This window comes from Galeopterus variegatus, unplaced genomic scaffold (assembly GCF_000696425.1).
Source record: "Galeopterus variegatus unplaced genomic scaffold, G_variegatus-3.0.2 Scaffold2918, whole genome shotgun sequence".
Classification (NCBI taxonomy): domain Eukaryota; kingdom Metazoa; phylum Chordata; class Mammalia; order Dermoptera; family Cynocephalidae; genus Galeopterus; species Galeopterus variegatus.
Window position 1 is genome coordinate 89,539 of NW_007729029.1, and position 21,478 is coordinate 111,016.

At 34.8% G+C, this 21,478-nt stretch overlaps 1 protein-coding gene across 2 annotated transcripts in view; it reads right to left on the reverse strand.

Annotated features, from left to right (window-relative positions):
* The window catches only part of MS4A4A (membrane-spanning 4-domains, subfamily A, member 4A), a 31,803-nt gene that overhangs the window by 6,391 nt on the left and 3,934 nt on the right, over positions 1-21,478 (reverse strand). The window contains exons 2-5 of one of the 2 annotated variants that reach the window (XM_008583458.1): positions 10,479-10,638; positions 5,324-5,452; positions 1,383-1,439; positions 37-195 (exon numbers count right to left, since the gene is read on the reverse strand). In XM_008583458.1, coding sequence (XP_008581680.1) covers positions 37-195; positions 1,383-1,439; positions 5,324-5,452; positions 10,479-10,613 — 480 coding nt within the window. In that variant the 5' untranslated portion in view covers positions 10,614-10,638. Of the gene's footprint in view, positions 1-36; positions 196-1,382; positions 1,440-5,323; positions 5,453-10,478; positions 10,644-21,478 lie in introns of those variants that run through there. The other variant, XM_008583459.1, reaches the window with a different exon arrangement.

Genomic DNA, 21,478 nt, shown 5'->3' on the forward strand with positions numbered 1-21,478 from the left:
CCACCACAGTAACCCATGAAAACAGAAAGAACTCACCATTAAAATTGATGTGGCCATGGAGCAATCATCCAAATTCTTGCTATAGCTACATCCATAGTAAGAGTAAGAAAACATACTCAAGCTTATTGCGCTGATTATAATCCCTGCTACAGTCAACACGGAGCTGGTGATGTTCAATCCTAGGCTACCTCGGACCTAGAAAGGAAGGAAATCCAATTGACAATCCAACAACATCCTCAGATATATCTCCATCCAACACTTTAGGCCCTTCACTTCTTTCTCATCACATTCCATCTTCCCTATCTTGGTTATTTCAATATTCTCCTAACTTTTTTTTAAATAGTAGTTTCAATTCTAATCTCTTTCTAAAACACAAAAATGATCATGTTATTCCCAGGCTTAAATCTTCATATGAATTTTGTCAGCACACTAGGCAAACTCCAAATCTCCTAAGCAGGGCTTTCAAGGTCCTTTACACGTTACCTGGACAGCCCCATCTGTGTCCATTTCCTACCATGCCCCGCTTCAAGTGCCTGACCTCCCATCATTTCCTAAATGTTGCTTGTCTCCAATGTCTCTATGCCTTTTGCATATTTTCCGTCTCTGCTGAGTATTCCTTTCTGCACATTTTCTTCTCGTGAGTGAAAGTATGAAGACTTTTTATAAGAACTAAAATTGCTCAGGAATGTGCCAAAGATTTAGTGTGGCTATAGCATGAGGTACATTTTAATAGTTGTAGCTGGAGGAGATGCTAAGGAGGCAGGTTGAAGCCAGATTTGGAAAGGCCATATTGATTGTACTCCAAAGTTTAATATTTTTCTTTTGAGCAAAGAAAACTCAAATCTGGTCCTTAGACAAGAAAAACATTCATTGAGATCTGGACTTTTGTTTCTCCATGACTTATGAAAGACATATTGGAATGAGCGTTATGTTTTAAATTTGCTTTTTCTTATGTAATAGCTTTATTGCAAATTTCTTTTATTGAAAACTCTAAACACTTTTTGCATACAGTTGAAATACATATTTTAATCATCAGTCAATAAATATTATGTGTGAAAAATACTTGGTGCCACTGTTCTCATCAGCTGGATCTCAAGCTTCAGGGCTTGTTTGACTGATCTCAAAAATCCTCTGTATCTTTATAAGATTCACTCAGCAACTACCTTGTCAAAAAATTCAGTCCCATGACAGTAATTCTATCATCAGCCAATTGTCTGTTATAATTTTTGCAAGACAGATCCAATTAGGTAAAACTCACAATCTCTACTTATTTTTAAAAAACAAAGAGAAAAAACATTTTATTTTCTTTCACAATGCCTATTTGATTAAATGCTTCCTCTTTTGATGTCAAAAAATAAAAATTAAAAAGATATATTACTCACCAGACCTTTTGTTGTTCTCATGCCTGCTGCAATTGACAAGGACCCTGAAATAATAAACTAGAAATAAGAGGAAAAATTCAGGTGAAAGATCTTTAACAAACGTCAAAAATCATAATTTACTAGCACTTACTCTATTAAGATAGAGAGGTTAAGAAGACCAATTATCATAGAAGAAATACAAAAGTTTGGAAATAATTTTCTCTTTTCCCAGAAAGAACAGAGAAATTCTACCAGATAGATCCATGGAAGAATTTACCAAGCTTTTCGAAAAACATTTAGTTGCAATGGTATTAAAACTTTTTGAGAGCATTTAAATATAAAGCTTATGAATCCCTGGTATAAAGTAATCTCAATATCGTACCAAAATTGAGTAAAATAATCAAACAGAAAAGAAACCAAAAACTATTCTCATCTAAAATGTCTATTAAAAGTTGTAAATAAAATAGTAGCAAGTAAAAATTTTTAATTCCTTATTAGATGATGACTAGAATATAGTAATACATTTAATTCCATCAATTAGGTAATTATTTTCAACTTAGCTAAAATGGCTAGAGTCAAGTTGGTCAAAATCTCTGCCTTATACTCTTTGACTATTCACATTTCTTAGTTTGCTTTCTAAATTTGATTTCAGAATTTTCAAAAGTTATAACAATACCCAAAAAACTGAACTAATTAAATACGTTGATAAATTTCTTCAACAAATTTCTAAATACCAAGACATGGGGATGATTCATGTAAAATCATGAATTGTGATTTTTTTATCCGAGAGGTGATTCACCTCTCGGAAAAAATAGCAGAGAGAATCATCCATCATATTATATGAAATAAATCATGAATATGTGGGATGGTCCTTCAAATATACAGATATTTTTAATATTGAAATATTATTGTAATTAATATTATATTATTATTAATAATTTTATAATATTAACAATATTTTAAAATAATTTTATAATATTATTAATACTTTAATAATTTTATAATATTATTGATATTAATAATATTTTTAATAATTTTATAATATTGATATTGATAGTATTTTTAATAATTTTATAATACTATTGATATTGATAGTGTTTTTAATAATTAATATTATTGATATTAATAATATTTTCAATAATTTTATGATATTAATATTAATAATATTTTTGATATTGAAATATTATTATAATTAATAAAATTAAGGAGAAAATCACATGCTAATTACTATTCTTGTTTACAATGTTAAGACATTCAATATAATTCAACATTATCATTGACTTACACATTATTGACAAAATATAAAGAATTGGATTTTCCATAACATGAGTAAACACCTGTCTTGGTCTAAAAGTTTTTATCATGTTTGATGAGGAAACACTCGAGTTATCTCATTAAAGTCAAAACAAAGATAAGAATATAGACTACTATGTAATATAATTCTGGGTATATTAACCAAAATAACTATATAAACAATATTTGAAACAAATGGTTAATTACTGCTATTTAAATATAAACATGTTATATTGTGAACATCTAAGAATATCAACTGAAAACTAGTATAAACTATTAAAATTTCAGTAAAGCACATGGCAAAAGTATTACATACAGAAAACATATATATAAAATACTTATATAAAATAAGTGTGTGTCTGTGTTTTAAGAGGATTAAATTAGAGAACCTTATTTACCATAGAAAAAATACATATGAAGTATCTCAGGAAAATAAACTTAACAAGGAGTGTGTAAGGTAAGTGGGGAGTGGTGGTTGGAGAGAGGAGAATCATCAGGTACAATATTGTACAGAGGGGAAGAATAAAACCTAGGGTTCTATAGCAAAATAGAGAGGCCGCAGCAACAACAAATTATGGTATAACTTCAAATAGTAGAGAGGATGTTTAATGGTCTCAACACAAAGAGGTGACAAATGTTTGAGGTAGTGGATATACTAAACACCCCGATATGAGCATTTCACGCTGTATAAATGTACCTCAATATCACACTGTACTCCATAAACATATGCAATTATCATGGGTTAATTAAGAAAAAATAAATTAAAAAGAGAAAAAAAAATTCAGAGACGGAAGTATATTAGAGATTACCAGAAACTGGGAGGAAGGAATAATGAGAAGTTATTGCTGAACAGATATAGAGCTTAGGTTTAGGATGACACAAAAGTTTGGAAATAGATGGAGGAAGTGGTTATGCAGCACTGTGAATGTAATTAATTCCATGCAATGATATGTTTAAAAAAGAAAACTTGAACAAATAGACTAATGTGGGAATAATTTTATGGGATTCTACTAAAAGTCTTAAGTTGTACTGGAGAATAAAAACGCCCAAAATTAGGGAAATTTGTCATTAATTCTTAATATTGGAATTTGTACTACATAAAGGAGAAAAAGGAGGCACTATACAAGTGAGGTTTGAAAATAAGGTCGAAAGGATAATAGAAGGGAGCAGCAAAAAAAATGTTCCATTAATTAATCAAAGGCTCATCAGGTGGCATACCTACAATAGTCTGAGTGATACTTCAACTGACTAACACAGCTCCTGTAGTTCCTGATAATCTATTGAACATGTGTAGAAGTCTTAAGCTTAGTAAGCCTGTTTCCAATTTGGTTTTGAAAAGGAAATTAAAAAGGGAAGCAGAAAATTAGAGTGGTTACATACAGGCCATTCTAGAAATAGGCTTGCTCTATTTGAGCCCTGATTCCTGTACCAAATAGATCTTGGACAAGTTACTTAAGCTCTCCAAGTTCCAATATCTTCATCTACAAAATGAACACGATGCTAAACTCTCCCTCAAAAGGTTGTGTTGATTCTTTGAAAAGGAATTGCACATGCAAAGTACTCAGTACAGTGCCCAGATCATAAGAAGAGCTTAATAAAAGCTATTCCTGGCATTAATATTATTAGATACATAAGTTGTTGTTCAACTTCCCAGAAGTATATCAGTACTTGCTGTTCATCAAATCTTGCACTTCTGCTCTAAACAGGTGAGGGAGTGCAAAAATTCAGCTACACGATAAAACTCTAAACTATCTCATTCTTAACTTTATTGATAATTGGAAACCCCACAACACTTGAATAGGTTCCCTGATTCTAACATAAACCTACTTTATAAGTTTTATTTTCTTCTTGAAAGTAGATAAAACTTGGTATTTTATAGTCAATGTAGGCTCTGAGTTTGTATAAAAATCCCTTGTGTTTTGTCCTGGGGAAAGACTTTGAAACTTTCTTAAATTTTAATTATAAATTTAATTTAAGTTTCATTATATTTATTTTATTAAATTATGAAACAAAATTTATCAAATAGCAATTAGATTTTCTAATTTTTTTAGATAATAATTTACTAAGATTTGGTAGTTGATAGGTGAGAAAATATAAATTGCCTGTGTACCTGCCATGTATCCTCTTCTTCCTTGCTCAGAAAACCCTCATTTTTTCAGTCTCCAATGAGCTTCAGGGAAAAATGAACTATTCCCAGGCACAGAGGTGAATAGAGATTGATCCGAGCCACTAATGGCAACTCCATTACCCTTACCCATAGTTGGTTTAAGAATTTGCAAACATTTATGGATGGTGACATGTCAATAAAGCTGGCATGGTCTGCCAGAAGTCCTCCACTAGATTCTTGCACTACTGAATTAGCCAAACCTGGAAATAACTACTGACTGAGCTTGTTGTGAAATAATCAATATTTCAATGTTTAAGCCATTCTGGTTTGGATGTTTGTGTACATGCTGCTGTGATATTGAATATTTAATCTGCCTAGCTTTCTATGACTTTTATAGTATTACCACTTTAAATATGAGAAAACTGAGTCAAATGAAGGTTAAAGACCTACCTTTCTCAAATTTATAAAACTATAAGACAGAGTTAGGATGGGATCTCAAAGATCAGTACATTAACAACTATGTGATATTATCCCCAATTATATCAGAAAGTATTCTACTCACCATCACTGACCCCCAAACTGTAAATCCAAGGAACACTGATATGGGATGTGGTCTGTAAACTGGCAACAAGACACTCATCATTATTATTCCAAAGCTGAGGTTTATCAGGGCAATCAGAATCTGCACAACCTAGAAATAAGGAAAACAGGGAAAGCTGATTATTCACCACAAAAATGGCGCCCATGGCCCCCTTTCTCTAATCACTAAGTTACCCTTATTCTTCACCTTTTGATACAGTCAGAGGATCTTCTTGATGTTCTCTTGTCATTTTTTTCTGACATAAAGAACTACCAAAATTATCTCTCAGGATATATACCATCATTTCAATAATTTCACGTTAAAAGGAGTAAGACAGAACCTGCCCAGAGATGCTTTTTTGATACCTATGACGCTACTTCTACCACAACTATTGCTCTCCTTCATTACGTGCTCAAACAGAAGTGATCGGGAATTAATAAATAATTATTCTAGCAAGGAGAAGTAACCTGAAGGGAAGAGACGATACACAGGGGAAGAAAAAGAGAGCAAAAATGACATTACCTTGGGGTCTTGGTCATAAGGGTGTGAATGTGAGTACAGGGGTCTAATAATAGGAAAGTTGAGATATAATTAACTCATGGTATTAAAAAGGATATAAAGAAAAGAAAACAACTTCTAAATTTGTGGGATGCAGCACAAGCAGTGCTTAGAATGAAATTTATAGCATTGAATGCAAGTACTAGAAAAGAAGAAAAGTCTAAAATGAGTCACCTAAGCCTCCCTCTTAGGAAACCAGAAAAAGAAGAGCAAATTAAGTCCAAAGTAAGCAGAAAAAAATAATAATAAAAATCAGAGCAGAAATTAACAAAATTAAAAACAGGAAATCAATAGACGAAATCAATAAAACTCAAAGCTGTGTCTTATAGACATGAAAAGGATACTAACGAAAAACTATGAAAAACTCTATGCCCCCAAATTTTATAACTTAGATGAAATGGATCACTCCTTAAGACACATCTGCCAAAACTCACACAAGAAGAAATACACTATCTGAATAGGCCTATATCATTAAATAAATTGAATTAATAATAACTTTCCAAACCAGAAAGTACTGGGCCCAGAAAAATTCAGTGGTGAATTCCAACAAACGTTTAAAGAATAAATTGTACCATTTCACTACAATCTCTTTCAGAAGATAACAAAGGATATACTCTTAACACATTCTATGAGGCTAGCACTGCCTTAATACCAAATCCTGACAAAGACATTACCCCCCAAAACGAAAACTATAGACCATGAACATAAATGAAAAAAGCCTCCACAAAATATTAGCAAATTAAATTCAACAATGTATAAAACAAATTATAAACCATGACTAAGTGCGATTTATCCCAGGGTTGCAAGGCTAGTTCAACATTTAAAAGTCAATTAATGTAATCCATCACTTCAACAGTCTAAAGAAAAAAAATTTACGTGATAATATCAGAGGGCAGCAATGATGATGGTAGCCCGGAGCCACCACTGGAAGCCCCAGGGCTCCTGAGCGATGAGGGAGTCCCCCTGTGGGCTTCAGCTATGCCCACCCCTGCCATCAGGATCCAGACCAGTGAAAGAGTCAGCCACAGGCCCCTAGCCCCCCCATACCCCTCCCACCTCTCCGCAAAATCTCAGAATGTAATAATAATAATAATAATAAGATCAATATTGATAAATGCAGAAAAAACAATCAAACAAAATCTAACACCTATTATTTATAAAAACACTCAGTAAACTAGGAATAAAGGGAGACTTCTTTAACTTGAAGAATATCTACAAAAAACCTACAATTAACTTTATATTTAAGAGAGAGAAACTCAAAGTTTTCCCACTAAGATCAGGAACAAAGCAAGCATGTTCCCTCTCACCACTCCTTTTCAACACTGTAGTGTAAATCCTTGACAAAAAAAGGAAATTAAAGATACATATTAATAAAAAAGAAATAAAACTGCCTTTGACACGATCATCTAGTTAGAAAATCTGAAATAAATGACCAAAATCTCCTGGAACTAATAAGCGATTACAGCAGGGTTTAGGAAACAAGGTTAATACACAAGAGTCTATTACTTCCCTTTTTTCCTGAAATGAATGAGTGGAATTTGAAATTAAAAACAAAATATCATTCAAATTAGAACCCCTAAAAAATGAACTACTTAGGTATCAGTATTTGGTATTTGTTAGGTATAAATCTAACAAAATTTGTACAAAATCTATATTAGGAAAAATCCAAAACTCTGATGAAAGAAATGAAAGAACCAAAATAGAAAGGTATTCCATGTCCATGAATGGGAAGACTCAATATTGTCAAGATTTCAGTTCTTCCCAACTTAATCTATAGATTCAGTGCAATCTCAATCAAAATCCTAACTAGTTATTTTGTGGATATTGACAAACTGATTCTAAAGTTTATAGGGAGAGGTAAAAGAACCAGAGCATGAAACACAATATTGACGAAGAACAAAACTATAGAAACCAAGACACTGTAATACTGGCAAAAAAAAAAAAAAAAAATAGACAAATAAATGAAATAGAATAAAGATCCCAAAAGTAGACACACATAAATATAGTCAATTGATTTTTACAAAAAAGCAAAGGTAATACAATGAAGATAAGATAGTCTTTTCAACAAATGGTTCTGGAAAACCTGGACACCCACAAGCAAAAAATTGAATCTAGACTCAGTCCTTACACCCTTCAGAAAAATTAACTCAAAATGAATCATAGAACTAAAAGTAAAACTCAAAACTATAAAACTCCTAGCGGAGGACTGTCCAGTTAGCTCAGTTGATTAGACTGCAGCCTTGTCACACCATGGTCAAGGGTTTGGATCCCTGTACTGGCTAGCCCCCCAGAAATAAAAAGCTACTAATGTTGATTGATAAAATAAAAGACCATAAAAGAGAAATTTTTTTAAATAATAAAAATAAAAAATAAAACTCCTAAGGATAACAAAGGTCAAAATCTAGATGACCTTGTATTTGGTGGTGACTTTTTTGATACAATACCATAGGCAACATCCACGAAAGAAAGAATTGATAAGGGGCCGGCCCGGTGGTGCACTGGATAAGTGCGCCGCTTGGGAAGCACGGCGGCGCTCCCGCCCGAGGGTTCAGATCCCACATGCAGACCGGTTCCCGCTCACTGGCTGAGCGAGGCGCGGGAGCAGCACCGAGGGTTGCAATCCCGTTGCCGGTCCCCGGTCCGGTACGGGGGCAACACTGAGGGTTGCGATCCGTTGCCGGACACGGAAAAAGACAAAAAAAAAAAAAAAAAAAAAAAAAAAAAGAAAGAATTGATAAGCTGGATTTCATTGAAATTGAAAATTTCTGCTCTGCAAAAGACACTGTCAAGAGTTGAAAAAACAATCCACAGATTGGTACGAAATGTTTGCAAAAGACATATCTGACAAAGGACTGTTATGCAAAGCATACAAAAAACAAAACCTCTTAAAATTCAACAATAAGAACACAAATATCCTGATTAAAAAACAGGCCAAAGATTTTAAAATACACCCCACCAAAGATGATATAGAAATGGCAAAGAAGCATGTGAAAAGATGCTCCACATCATATGTCATTAGAGAAATTAAAATGAGAGTGAGATTTCACTATACGCCTATTAGAATAATCAAAATCCAGAGCACTGACAGCAGCAAATGTTGGCAAGGATGTGGAGCATCAGGAACTTCCATTCACTGCTGGTTCAAAATGTTCAAAATGGCACGATCACTTGGAAGACAGTTTGGCAGCTGCTTATAAAACTAAACATGCTCTTATATGCTCTTACCACACTTATCCATAGGAGTAGAAAACTTATATCCACAAAAAAACCTGCACACATGTTTATAGCAGCTTTATTCATAACTGCCAAGTATGGAAATAACCAAGATGTCTTTCAGCAGGTGAGTCCATAGATAAACTGTGATATATCCAGACAATAAAATATTATTCATTGCTAAAATTAAATGAGCTATAAAACCATAAAAAAATGGAAAAAACTTAAATGCATATTGTTAAATGAAAAAAAGCCAATCTAAAAAGCCTTTTAAAGTTGTATAATTCCAACTCTATGACTTTCTAGAAAAGGCAAAATATGGAGACAGTAAAAAGATCAGTGGTTGCCAGGAGTTATGGGGGGGAAAGGACAAACAGGTGAAGCAAAGATTTTTAGGATGGGAGAACTACTTTATATGATACTATGATGGTGGATGCATGTCATTTTATACCTGTCCAAGCCCATAGAATGTACCACACAAAGGGTGAACCCTAATGCAAATTATGGACTCTAAGTGATCGTGATGTGTCCATTTAGGTTTATCAATTGTTACATATGCACCACTTTGGTGGGAGAGGTTGATAATGTGGAAGCTGTGCGTGAATGGAGGCAGAATATATATAGGATATATTTATACTTCCTTCTCAATTTTTCTGTGTACCTAAAACTGCTCTAAAATGTAAAGTCTATTTTAAAATATTTATTAACACGTTTAAAAAATAAACCTAGTGTGTGTCAACATAAACAACATATTTTGTGAAAAAATACTGTATTCTCTAAAATTAAAAAATAATAGAATAGCAGATAAAAGGATCCAAAGGGTCCACAATAACTTTTTTCCCAGGTTTGGAGCTTGGGTTGGAGAAAAATCTCTATATTCAATGCCCCTTTGCCTACCCTAACCTGTGGTCCTTTAAACTCTATTTCTTTTAGGCACACCCACCTGAGACCCTAGGGTAGAAGGTTTTTTGTCTTCTAAGGAGCGGGCTAAGAAAAGGTACCAAAGAAATAGAGATATAACAATATGGGTCCATCAGCTACCAGGAAGGCCTGTGGACGGGACACCACCTAGTAAATGGCCTTTTCTTTTCCTGCTCTTCCATGATGAGGTTAAATATAGTTATGTGGATGACCTCAACCGCAGAACAAATCTGAAGTCATTATATTTTAAATACAACTAAATTGGAAACATGATGTGGTAGAATATTTTCTCGTTTTTCAAATGGTAGGGCCTGAAAATCAAATACTGAAATTCCCGGGGCTAGTTGATGTACTATGAGGCTAGTGGGATGAAGTATTTGGCATTAGATCTAATCAGTTATGAGTATACAACACCATTGATCTTCCAGATTCACAACTGACTTACCCCGAGGACTTTGGGTTCTCCCCTTAAGAACTTCTCCTGCAGCCCTTTCCACAAATATGATTTTAGCACAGCAGTCTGCCCCAGCTGGGGCACACTAGGGCCAGGCACTGGTGTGGTCTGTTCCATTCCTTGCATGGTTGTCTTGGTATCAGAAACAGGGCTACAATAAGAAATGTAATTTAGGATGAGGTCCTGGAAAAGAGAGGGACATGATACATTGAAGCAGGTTCCTCCCTAAAGAGAAACTCTACTCTACATTCTCTTCTGGTATTATAACAGCTGTTAGAGTCAGAGAAGTGGAATAAATGACACATTAAGGAGAGAGAGACAGACCGAATACTAAATGCCATGTGATGTCAAGATGCTAGAAAATTTTGAAGAAAGAAAAATGTGGATAGAATTGAGGTAAATATGCTGGACCCTTCAAATCAGGAAAATGTCTTCAAGTTCATATCCCAAGTCTGCTTAATTTTTTTTTTTTTTTTTTTTTTTTTTTGTCCTTTTTGAGACTGGCTGCACTGCGCTCAGCCAGTGAGCGCTGTGAGCACACCGGTCATCCCTATATAGGATCCGAACCCGCAGCGGGAGCGCTGCACTCTCCCGAGTGCGCCACAGGCTCAGCCCCCAAGTCTGCTTAAATTTTATCTGTACCCCTTTTACAACCTATTACTTGACTATAGCCATTTCCCCAGTGATGGATTACTTTTAGAGTAGTAACAATCTCCACAGAATCATCTGCCTTTCTATATATTATACAGAATTTATAGTCTCCTTTCTGTAAGCAGAGCACAATTACATTCCCAGAACTAGAAATCTTCTTAGGTTTATCTTTACTGAATACCATTTATGTAATCTTATATTTTGTCCTATAAGCTGAATTTGGGAGCAGGAATTTACGGCTCTGAGTCAAATACTTGGCACCACAAATTTAAATTTCATGTCCTGTTACAGTGCTGTAAATTCTGATTTTCTAATGCACGACAATAATGCATAAAATTATTTTTCTGCCACTCCAAGTGAAAAACTGTTATGACTCTGACTCCTCTATAAGATAACTCCAGTTGAATTATGTAGAGATAGATATAAGTCACATGAACATTTTTATCTACTCATTTGAATTCATATTAAGATGCTTTGTGATCCATTTCCATAAATTCAGAGGAAAGTAAAGCTTGCTAAGATTCTTTGAGCCACAATTGATTCTGATACCATTTGTGCTTCATTGAGACCTCATAGAAATCTTAGGCTTGGAGATGTATGCCCTTTTATTGGCAGCACGAGATAAAAAATAAAAGTTGTAAATTAAAAGTGCAAATTTGCTTTGTTCAGGAAAAGAATTTAGACTTCTGTGAAAAGGATTATCAACCTACATCTATTTTTGATAGACCAAAGGAACTTAATTATCAGCTAACTAGCAGTAAAAGTTATGGAAATCAGATGAAGGAGAGGTCACTTTCAGAGAAAGATAGAAGGAAATAGGTCTAAATAAAAATAAAAGAGTAATCATTTAGAACATTAATTTAATTTTAGTAACATACACATTCAAAGGTATGGTAAGCAGTAAAATGACAAAATAAAATGAAAAATTATAAAATAATAAGGAAACAAATTTTTTTAATAAAAGACAAATATAATTAACGATTAATAAAGAATACATAATGTGAATTAAAATGAAAAAGTTAAGATCAGGAACCAAATATGAGAATGTGACCAAAAAGCCAATGTTTCTTTTTCTCTTTTATATAACCCTGGTAATGAATGCACGAGTTAATAGCTGTAGCTTTCCTGAACAAGTACTGTCATCCCTCGTATCCACAGAGGATTAGTTCCAAGACACCCAGCAAATACCAAACTCTGTGGATGCTGAAGTCCTTTACATAAAATGCTGTAATATTTGCATGTAACCTTCACACATCCTCCCCATATACTTTATTTTTTTTTAATTTTATTTTGTCGATATATAATGTGGTTGATTATTGTGGCCCATTACCGAAACCTCCCTCCCTCCTCCCTCTCCCCCTTCCCACCCAACAATGTCCTTTCTGTTTGCTTGTCGTATTTATTTCAAGGAACTGTATTTGTTATGTCTTCTTCCCCCACCCCCGGGGTGTGTGTGTGTGTGTGTGTGTGTGTGTGTGTGTGTGTGTGAATTTATTTATTTATTTTTAGCTCCCAACCAATAAGTGAGAACATGTGGTATTTCTCTTTCTGTGCCTGACTCGTTTCACTTAATATAATTCTCTCAAGGTCCATCCATGTTGTTGCAAACGGCAGTATTTCATTCGTTTTTATAGCTGAGTAGTATTCCATTGTGTACATATACCATATTTTCCATATCCACTCATCCGATGATGGACATTTGGGCTGGTTCCAACTCTTGGCTATTGTAAAGAGTGCTGCAATGAACACTGGGGAACAGGTATACCTTCGACGTGATGATTTCCATTCCTCTGGGTATATTCACAGCAGTGGGATAGCTGGGTCATATGGTAGATCTATCTGCAATTGTTTGAGGAACCTCCATACCATTTTCCATAAAGGCTGCACCATTTTGCGCCCACCAACAGTGTATGAGAGTTCCTTTTTCTCCACAACCTCTCCAGCACTTATCATTCTCAGTCTTTTGGATGTTAGCCAATCTAATTGGAGTGAGATGGTACCTCAAAGTGGGACCCCCATCCCAAGCCTGGCCAAGTGTGCACCAACCACAGAGGCACCCTCCCTAGAGAGGCCCAAGTCCTGTGGAGACCATGCGCCCCATGGCACAAGCATGCAACTTAACAGGAAGGCCTCACCACCGCCCGTCCCCATCCCCAGCCTGGCTGAGTGCATGCCAACCAGAGAGGTGCCTCTGGGAGAAGCCCAAGACCTGAGGTGACCACAGGCCCAAGGAGTCAGCAGGTGACCAAGCAGACACTGAGGCAGCTGGGCCAAATTGGCAGCCCCAGTAGCATCCTAGCCAGATAATAGTGTTGAAACACTGGACCATGAAATTCCTTGCCACAATGACTAAACATCAAAGGAAAGATACTAGAAATATGAAAAATCAGGAAAGTACACCACAAAAGGGTAATACCGCTCAAGTTCTAGATCCCATAGAACAAGAAGCCCTTGAAATGTCTGACAAGGAATTTTGAGTGATAACTCTAAAAACACTAAATGAGATACAAAAGAACTCAGATAGACAACATGATGAAATAAGGAAAAGTATACAGGACCTGAAAGACGAAATGGACAAGGAAATCAATGCCCTGAAAAAGAATGTAGCAAAGCTTGCCAAACTGAAGAATTCATTCAACAAAATAAAAAACACAACAGAGAGTTTTACCAGCAGTCTTGCAGAAGTAGGAGAACTTCTGACCTTGAACATGGGCTGTTTGAAATAACACAGGCAGACAAAAAAAAAAGGAAAAAAGAATTTAAAAAATTGAAGAAAATCAAAGACAGATATCAGACAACCTTAAGTGCTCAAATATCTGAGTTATGGGTATTCCAGAAGGGGAGGCAAAAGGAGACTGCATTGAAAACATATTCAACAAAATAGTGGCAGAAAACTTCCCAGGTATAGGGAAAGACACAGATCTTCAGATTCAGGAAGCTCAAAGATCCCCAACTGTATTCAATCCAAAAAGGTCATCTCCAAGACATGCTATACTCAAGTTGGCAAAACTCAAAGACAAAGAGAGAATCTTAAAAGCTGCAAGAGAGAAGCATCAAATCACTTATAAGGGAGCCCAAATCAGACTAACATCAAACTTTACATCACAAACCCTAAAAGCCAGAAAGGAAGGGGATGATATATTCAAAATACTAAAAGACAGAGATTGCCAGCCAAGAATACTGTACCCCGCAAGGCTATCCTTCCAAAATGAAGGGCAAACAGTATATTTCTCAGACAAACAAAAACTGTGGGAGTTCACTACCACACGAACACCCCTACAAGAAATTCTCAAGGAAGTTCTGGGTTTGGTACCTGAAAAATAACTACCACTGCCATAAAAACTCAAGAAAATCAAAACCCATTAGTAAAATAAAAATGTCAACAATGAAGAGAAAAAAAAGAGTTTAACCAAGAAACCAACAAATAGAGAGGACAAACAGTAAATCTGAAAGAAAGGAACAAATGACACTTAAGACATCCCAGGAAAAATTAATAAAATGCTAGGAGTAAATCAACACTTTTCATTAACAACTCCTAATGTAAAAGGATTAAATCCCCCAATGAAAAGACACAGGCTGACTGACTGGATTAAAGAGGAGGACCCAACTATATGCTGCCTTTGAGAGACCCACCTCACCTATAAAGACTCACATAGACTAAGAGTGAAAGGATGGAAAAAGTTTTACCAAGCAAACAGAAATGAAAAACAAGCTAGAGTAGCTATTCTTATATCTGATAAAATAGACTTTAAACTAAAAACCACAAAAAGAGATAATGAGGGCCACTACATAATGATAAAAGGATTCATCCATCAAGAAGACATACAATCATAAATATATATGCATCCAATGTCAGAGCAGCCAGATTTATCAAGCAAACTCTACTAGACCTAAAGAAGGAAATAGACACTGATACTGTAATAGCAGGGGACCTGAACACCCACTGTCAATATTGGACAGATCATCTAGGCAAAGAATCAGCAGAGAAACACAAGATCTAAACAACACTCTAGACCAACTGGACTTGGCTGATATCTACAGAACATTCCATCCAACAACCTCAGAATATTCATTCTTCTCATCAGCACATGGATCATTCTCCAGGATAGATCACGTTAGGCCACAAACCAAGTCTCAACAAATTCATAACAACTGGAATTATCCCATGTATCTTTTCAGACTACAATGGATTAAAATTAGAAATCAATAACAAATGAAATTCTGAAAACTATATAAACACATGGGAATTAAACAGCATTCTATTTAATGACATATGGGTCCAAGAAGAAATCAAAAAGGAAATCAAAAAAATTTGAAGCTAATGAAAACAATGATACATTATACCAAAACCTATGGGATACTGCAAAAGCAGTACTAAGGGGTAAATTTATCTCATTAAATGCTTACTGCAGAAGAATAGAAAAATGGCAAGTGAACAACCTAACACTTCATCTTAAGGAACTAGAAAAACAAGAACAATCCAAACCCAAAGTTAGCAGATGGAAAGAAATCATTAAGATCAGGGAGGAACTTAATGAAATTGAAACCCAAAAAACAATACAAAAGATCGATGAATCAAAAAGTTAGTTTTTTGGAAAGATAAAATTGACAAGTCATTAGCATGGCTAACTAAAAAAAGAAGAGAGAAGACCCAAATAACAAAAATTAGAAATGAAAAAGGTAATTACAATTGATATCTCTGAAATACAAGGAATCATTAGAGACTATTATAAAGAACTATATGCCAACAAATTTGAAAACCTGGAGGAAATGGATAAACTTCTGGACACACACAAACTACCAAAACTGAGCCAAGATGATGGAGAAAATCTGAACAGACCAGTAACAATAAAAGAGACTGATGCTGTTATCAGAAGGCTCCCAACAAAGAAAAGCCCAGGACCAGATGGATTCACAGCAGAATTCTACCAAACATTCAAAGAGGAATTGACACCAATTCTCTACAAACTATTCCAAAAGATCGAAACAGTGGCAAATCTCCCAAACTCATTCTATGAAGCAAACATCATCCTGATACCAAAACCAGGTAAAGATACAACTAATAAAGAAAACTACAGGCCAATATCCTTGATGAATATAGTTGCAAAAATCCTCTATTAAATACTAGCTAACAGAATACAGCAACACGTATGCAAAACTATGCACCATGATCAAGTGGGATTCATCCCAGGGATGCAAGGTTGGTTCAACATACACAAATCAATAAATATGATACACCATATCAATAAAATCAAACACAAGGACCATATGATCATCTCTATAGATGCTGAAAAAGTATTTGATATCAATACTCATTCATGATAAAGACTCTCAACAGTTAGGTATAGGCAGAAAGTATCTCAACATAATTAAAGGCATATATGATAAACCCACTGCCAATATCATCCTGAAGGGGGAAAAGCTGAAAGCTTTTGATTTAAGAACAGGAACTAGACAAGGATGCCAACTGTCACCACTCCTATTCAACATCATATTGGAAGTACTAGCCAGAGAAGGAAATAAAGGGCATCCAGATTGGAAAACATGAAATCAAACTGTCCCTGTTTGCAGATGACATGATCCTATATATCAAATAGCCTAAAGCCTCTACAAAAAGACTCTTGGACTTGACAAATGATTTCAGCAAATTTTCAGGATACAAAATCAACACACAAAAATCTGTAGCATTTCTATTCTCCAGCAGTGAACATGCAGAAAGAGAAATCAAGAAAGCTTGCCCATTTACAATAGCCACCAAAAAATAAAATACTTAGCAATAGAGTTAACCAGTGATGTGAAAAGATCTCTGTAATGAGAACTACAAACCACTGCTGAAAGAAATTAAAGAGGACACAAGAAGATGGAAAGATATCATATGCTCTTGGATTGGAAGAATCAATATTGTGAAAATGTCCATATTACTCAAAGTGATAGACAAATTTAATGCAATCCCCATCAAAATTCCAATTACATTTTTCTCAGAAATGGAAAAACCTATCCAGACATTTATATGGAATAACAAAAGACCATGCATAGCCAAAGAAATTTTTTTTTGACTCGTACGGGGATCGCAACCCGTGGCTTGGTGTCGTCACATCACACTCAGCCAGTGAGTGCACCAGCCATCCCTATATAGGATCCGAACCCATGGCCTCAGTGCTAACAGCACTGCACTCACCTGAGTGAGCCATGTGGCTGGCCCATACCCAAAGCAATTCTGAGCAAAAAAAAATAAAGCTGGAGACATAATACTACCTGACTTTAAACTATACTACAAAGCTATAATAACCAAAACAGCATGGTACTGACATAAAAACAGACACACTTATCAGTGGAATAGAATAGAGAATACAGAAATCAACCCACACACCTGCAGCCCTCTGATCTTTGACAAAGGCACCAAGCCTATGCACTGTGGAAGAGACTGCCTCTTCAGCAAATGGTGCTGGGATGACTGGATATCCATATACAGGAGAATGAAACTAGACCCATACCTCTCACCATATTCTAACATCAACTTAAAATGGGCTAAAGAATTAAATATACACCCTGAAACAATAAAACTTCTTAAAGAAAATATAGGGGAAATGCTACAGGAAGTAGGACTGAGCACAGATCTCATGAATATGACCCCAAAAGCATGGGCAACCAAAGAAAAAATAAACAAATGTGATTATATCAAACTGAAAAGCTTCTATACAGCAAAAGAAACAATTAACAGAATTAAAAGACAACCAACAGAGTGGGAGAAAATATTTGCAAAATATACATCTGACAAAGGGTTAATATCCTGAATATACAAGGAACTGAAACAACTTTACAACAAAAAAACAAGTAACCCAATTAAAAAATGGGCAAAAGAGCTACATAGGCATTTTTCAAAGGAAGATATACAAATGGTCAACAGACACGTGAAAAAATGCTCAACATCACTCAGCATTCGAGAAATGCAAATCAAAACCACACTGAGATACCATCTCACCCCAGTTAGGATGGATAATATCCAAAAGACTCTGAATAACAAATGCTAGTGAGGTTGTGAGAAATAAAGGAACTCTCATACATTATTGGTGGAACTGCAAAATTTTGCAGCCTCTATGGAAAATGGTATGGAGTTTCCTCAATCAATTTCAGATAGATCTACCATATGATACAGCTATCCCACTGCTGGGAATATACCCAGAGGAATGAAAATCATCAAGTCAAATGTATACCTGTTCTCCAATGTTCATTGCAGCACTCTTTACATTAGCTAAGAGTTGGAACCAGCCCAAATGTCCATCATCAGATGAGTGGATATGGGAAATGTGGTATATCTACATAATGGAATACTACTCTGGTATAATAAAGAATGAAATACTGCCATTTGTAACAACATGGATGGACTCAGAGAACATTATATTAAGTGAAACAAGTCAGGCAAATAAAGAGGAACATCACATGTTCTCACTTATTTGTGGGAGCTAAAAATAAAAAAAATAAATACACAGATAAACTGTGGGGGGAAGGAAGAAGACACAGCAATTACAATTCCTTGAAGTTGATATGACAAGCGAACAGATATGAGGTTGTTAGGGAGGGAGGGAGGGGAGAGGGAGGTTTTGTTCATGGGCCACAATAATCAACCACATTGTATATCGACAAAATAAAATTAAATTAAAAAATAAAATAATAAAATAAATAAATAAATAACAAATGAGTCAAGGAAAAAAAATCACAAGGAAAATTCAAAAATACCTAGACATGATTGAAACAAAACAATACATACTAAAACATGTGGGATGCAGTGTTTAGAGGGAAATGGATAGCTCTAAATGCCTATATTAAAAAAAGAAGAAAGATCTCTAATCAATAATCAAGTCTTCCACCTTAATAAACTGAAAAAAGAAGAGCAAACTAAATGCAAAGCAAGCTGAAGGAGTGCATTAATAAAAACTAGAGTAAAATTAATAGAAATAGTGAATAGAAAAATGATAGAGGAAATCAGCAAAACCAAAAGTTGTTCCTTCAAAAAGATCAAAGAAATTGAAAAATCTTTAGCTAGACTGAATAAGAAAAAATTAGTAAAATCAGGAATGAAAGAGATAAAATAATTATCAATCGTATAAAAAGGTAATAAGGGATACTATGAAAAATGGTATGTCAATAAATTTGATAACTTAGATAAAATGGCCAAATTTCTATCTGGACACTACTGAAGCTGACTCAAGAAGAAATAAAAAGAAAATAAGAAGAAATGCAAAATATATAAAGATATATAACAAAAGACTAAAATGGGAATTTTTCAAATTTCTACAAAGAAAAGCTCAAGCCCATGTGGCCTCACTGGTGAATTCTATCAAACATTTTTAAAAGAATTGATACCTGTGCATCAAAAACTCATCCAAAAACTAGATGGTAAGTGAACAATTCCCAACTCATTGTATGAGGCCAGTATTACTTTGACACCAAAATCAAGAGAAGGCATCAAAAGAAAACAACAGTCCAGGTGAATATTCACTTATGAATATAGACACGCTAACATTCTACAAAATACTAGCAAATAGAATTCAACAACATGTAAAAAGGATTATACACCATGACCAAGTCATGTTAATCTCACGAATGTAAGGTTTGTTTAACATTCAAAGATCAATGTTATATAAACATTACTAGAATAAAAGGCAAAAAACTACATGAATGCTTCAACAGATGCAAAAAAGCACTTGATAAAATCCAGCACCTTTTCATGATAAAAACACTCAAGAGCTAGGAATACAAGGGAACTTCCTCAAACTGATAAAGAGCATCTATGAAAAATCACAGCTAGCAACAGAGTTAATGTGAAACACTGAATCTTTCATCCTGAAATCAGAAATAAAACAAGGATGTTCACTCTCACATTTCTATTCAACATTGTCTTGGAGGTTTTGGCCCAGGCAATTAGGCAAGAAAAGGCAATAAAAGGCATCCAGATGGAAAGAATCATGTCATTTACAGATGACATGATCTTGTATATAGAAAATCCTAGAGAACACCCCCCCTCCATCCCACCCAAAATATTGGAATAAATAAAAGATCAGTAAGGTTTCAGGATACAAATAATTCATACAAAAATCAACTATAGTGCTACATGCTAGCAATGAATAATCTGAAAATGAAATTAAGAAAGCAATTCCATTTACAGTGGTATCAAAAAGAACAAAATATTGGGAATAATTTTGTTTTTAAAGTGTAAGACTTGGGGCTGGCCCCGTGGCGCACTCAGGAGAGTGCAGTGCTGGGAGCGCAACGCCGCTCCCACCGTGGGTTCGGATCCTATATAGGAATGGCCGGTGCGCTCACTGGCTGAGCACCGGTCACGAAAAGACAAAAATAAACGCCGCTCCCACCGTGGGTTCGGATCCTATATAGGAATGGCCGGTGCGCTCACTGGCTGAGCACCGGTCACGAAAAGACAAAAATAAATAAATAAAAAATAAAATAAATAAATAAATAAAAATGTGTAAGACTTGGGCAACAGAAAACTACAAAACATTGTTGAAATAAATGAAGGAAAAACTAAATAAATGGGAAAAAACCATGGTCAGTGACTGGAAGACGATACTGTTAAGATGACAATACTCCCCAAATCTCTATCAAAATCCCAGATACTTTTTTCCAAAAATTTACAAGCTAATCCTAAAGTCATATGGAAATACAAGGGACCCAAATAGTTAAAACAATCTTGAAAAAGAAAAAAAAATGGAAGCACTAATGCTTTCTGAACTCAAAACTTGCTACAAAGCTACATTTTCTAGACAGTGTCGTACTGGCATAAGGACAGATACATACAGCAAGGGAATAGAACTGATAGTCTAGAAATACATTCTTATATTTATGGTTAATTGATGTTTGTCAAAGGTGCCATGACTATTAAATGGGAAAAGAATAGTGTTTTCAGTATATGGGGTTGGGATAACTGCATATTTACATGCAAAATTGGATCCTTCCTCATGCCTAACAAAAACACTAACTCAAAATGGGGTAAGAAATAAACCTATAAAACCATTAGAAGAAAATATAGTATTTAGCATGACCTTGGGTCATACAATGGTGTCTTAGATATGACAACAAAAACTCAAGCAAAGAAAGAAAAACAGGTAAATTATATTTCATCAAAATTAAAAACTTTCCTACTTCGAAGGACACCATAAAGAAACTGAAAAGTTAACCCACAGAATGGGAAAAATCTGTGCAAATTCTATGTGTGATAAGGCACTTGTATCCAGAATATATAAAGAACTCTTACAATTCAACTATAATAAAGAAAAATAACACTTTTTAAAAATGGGCAAATAATTAGGGTAGGCATTTCTCCA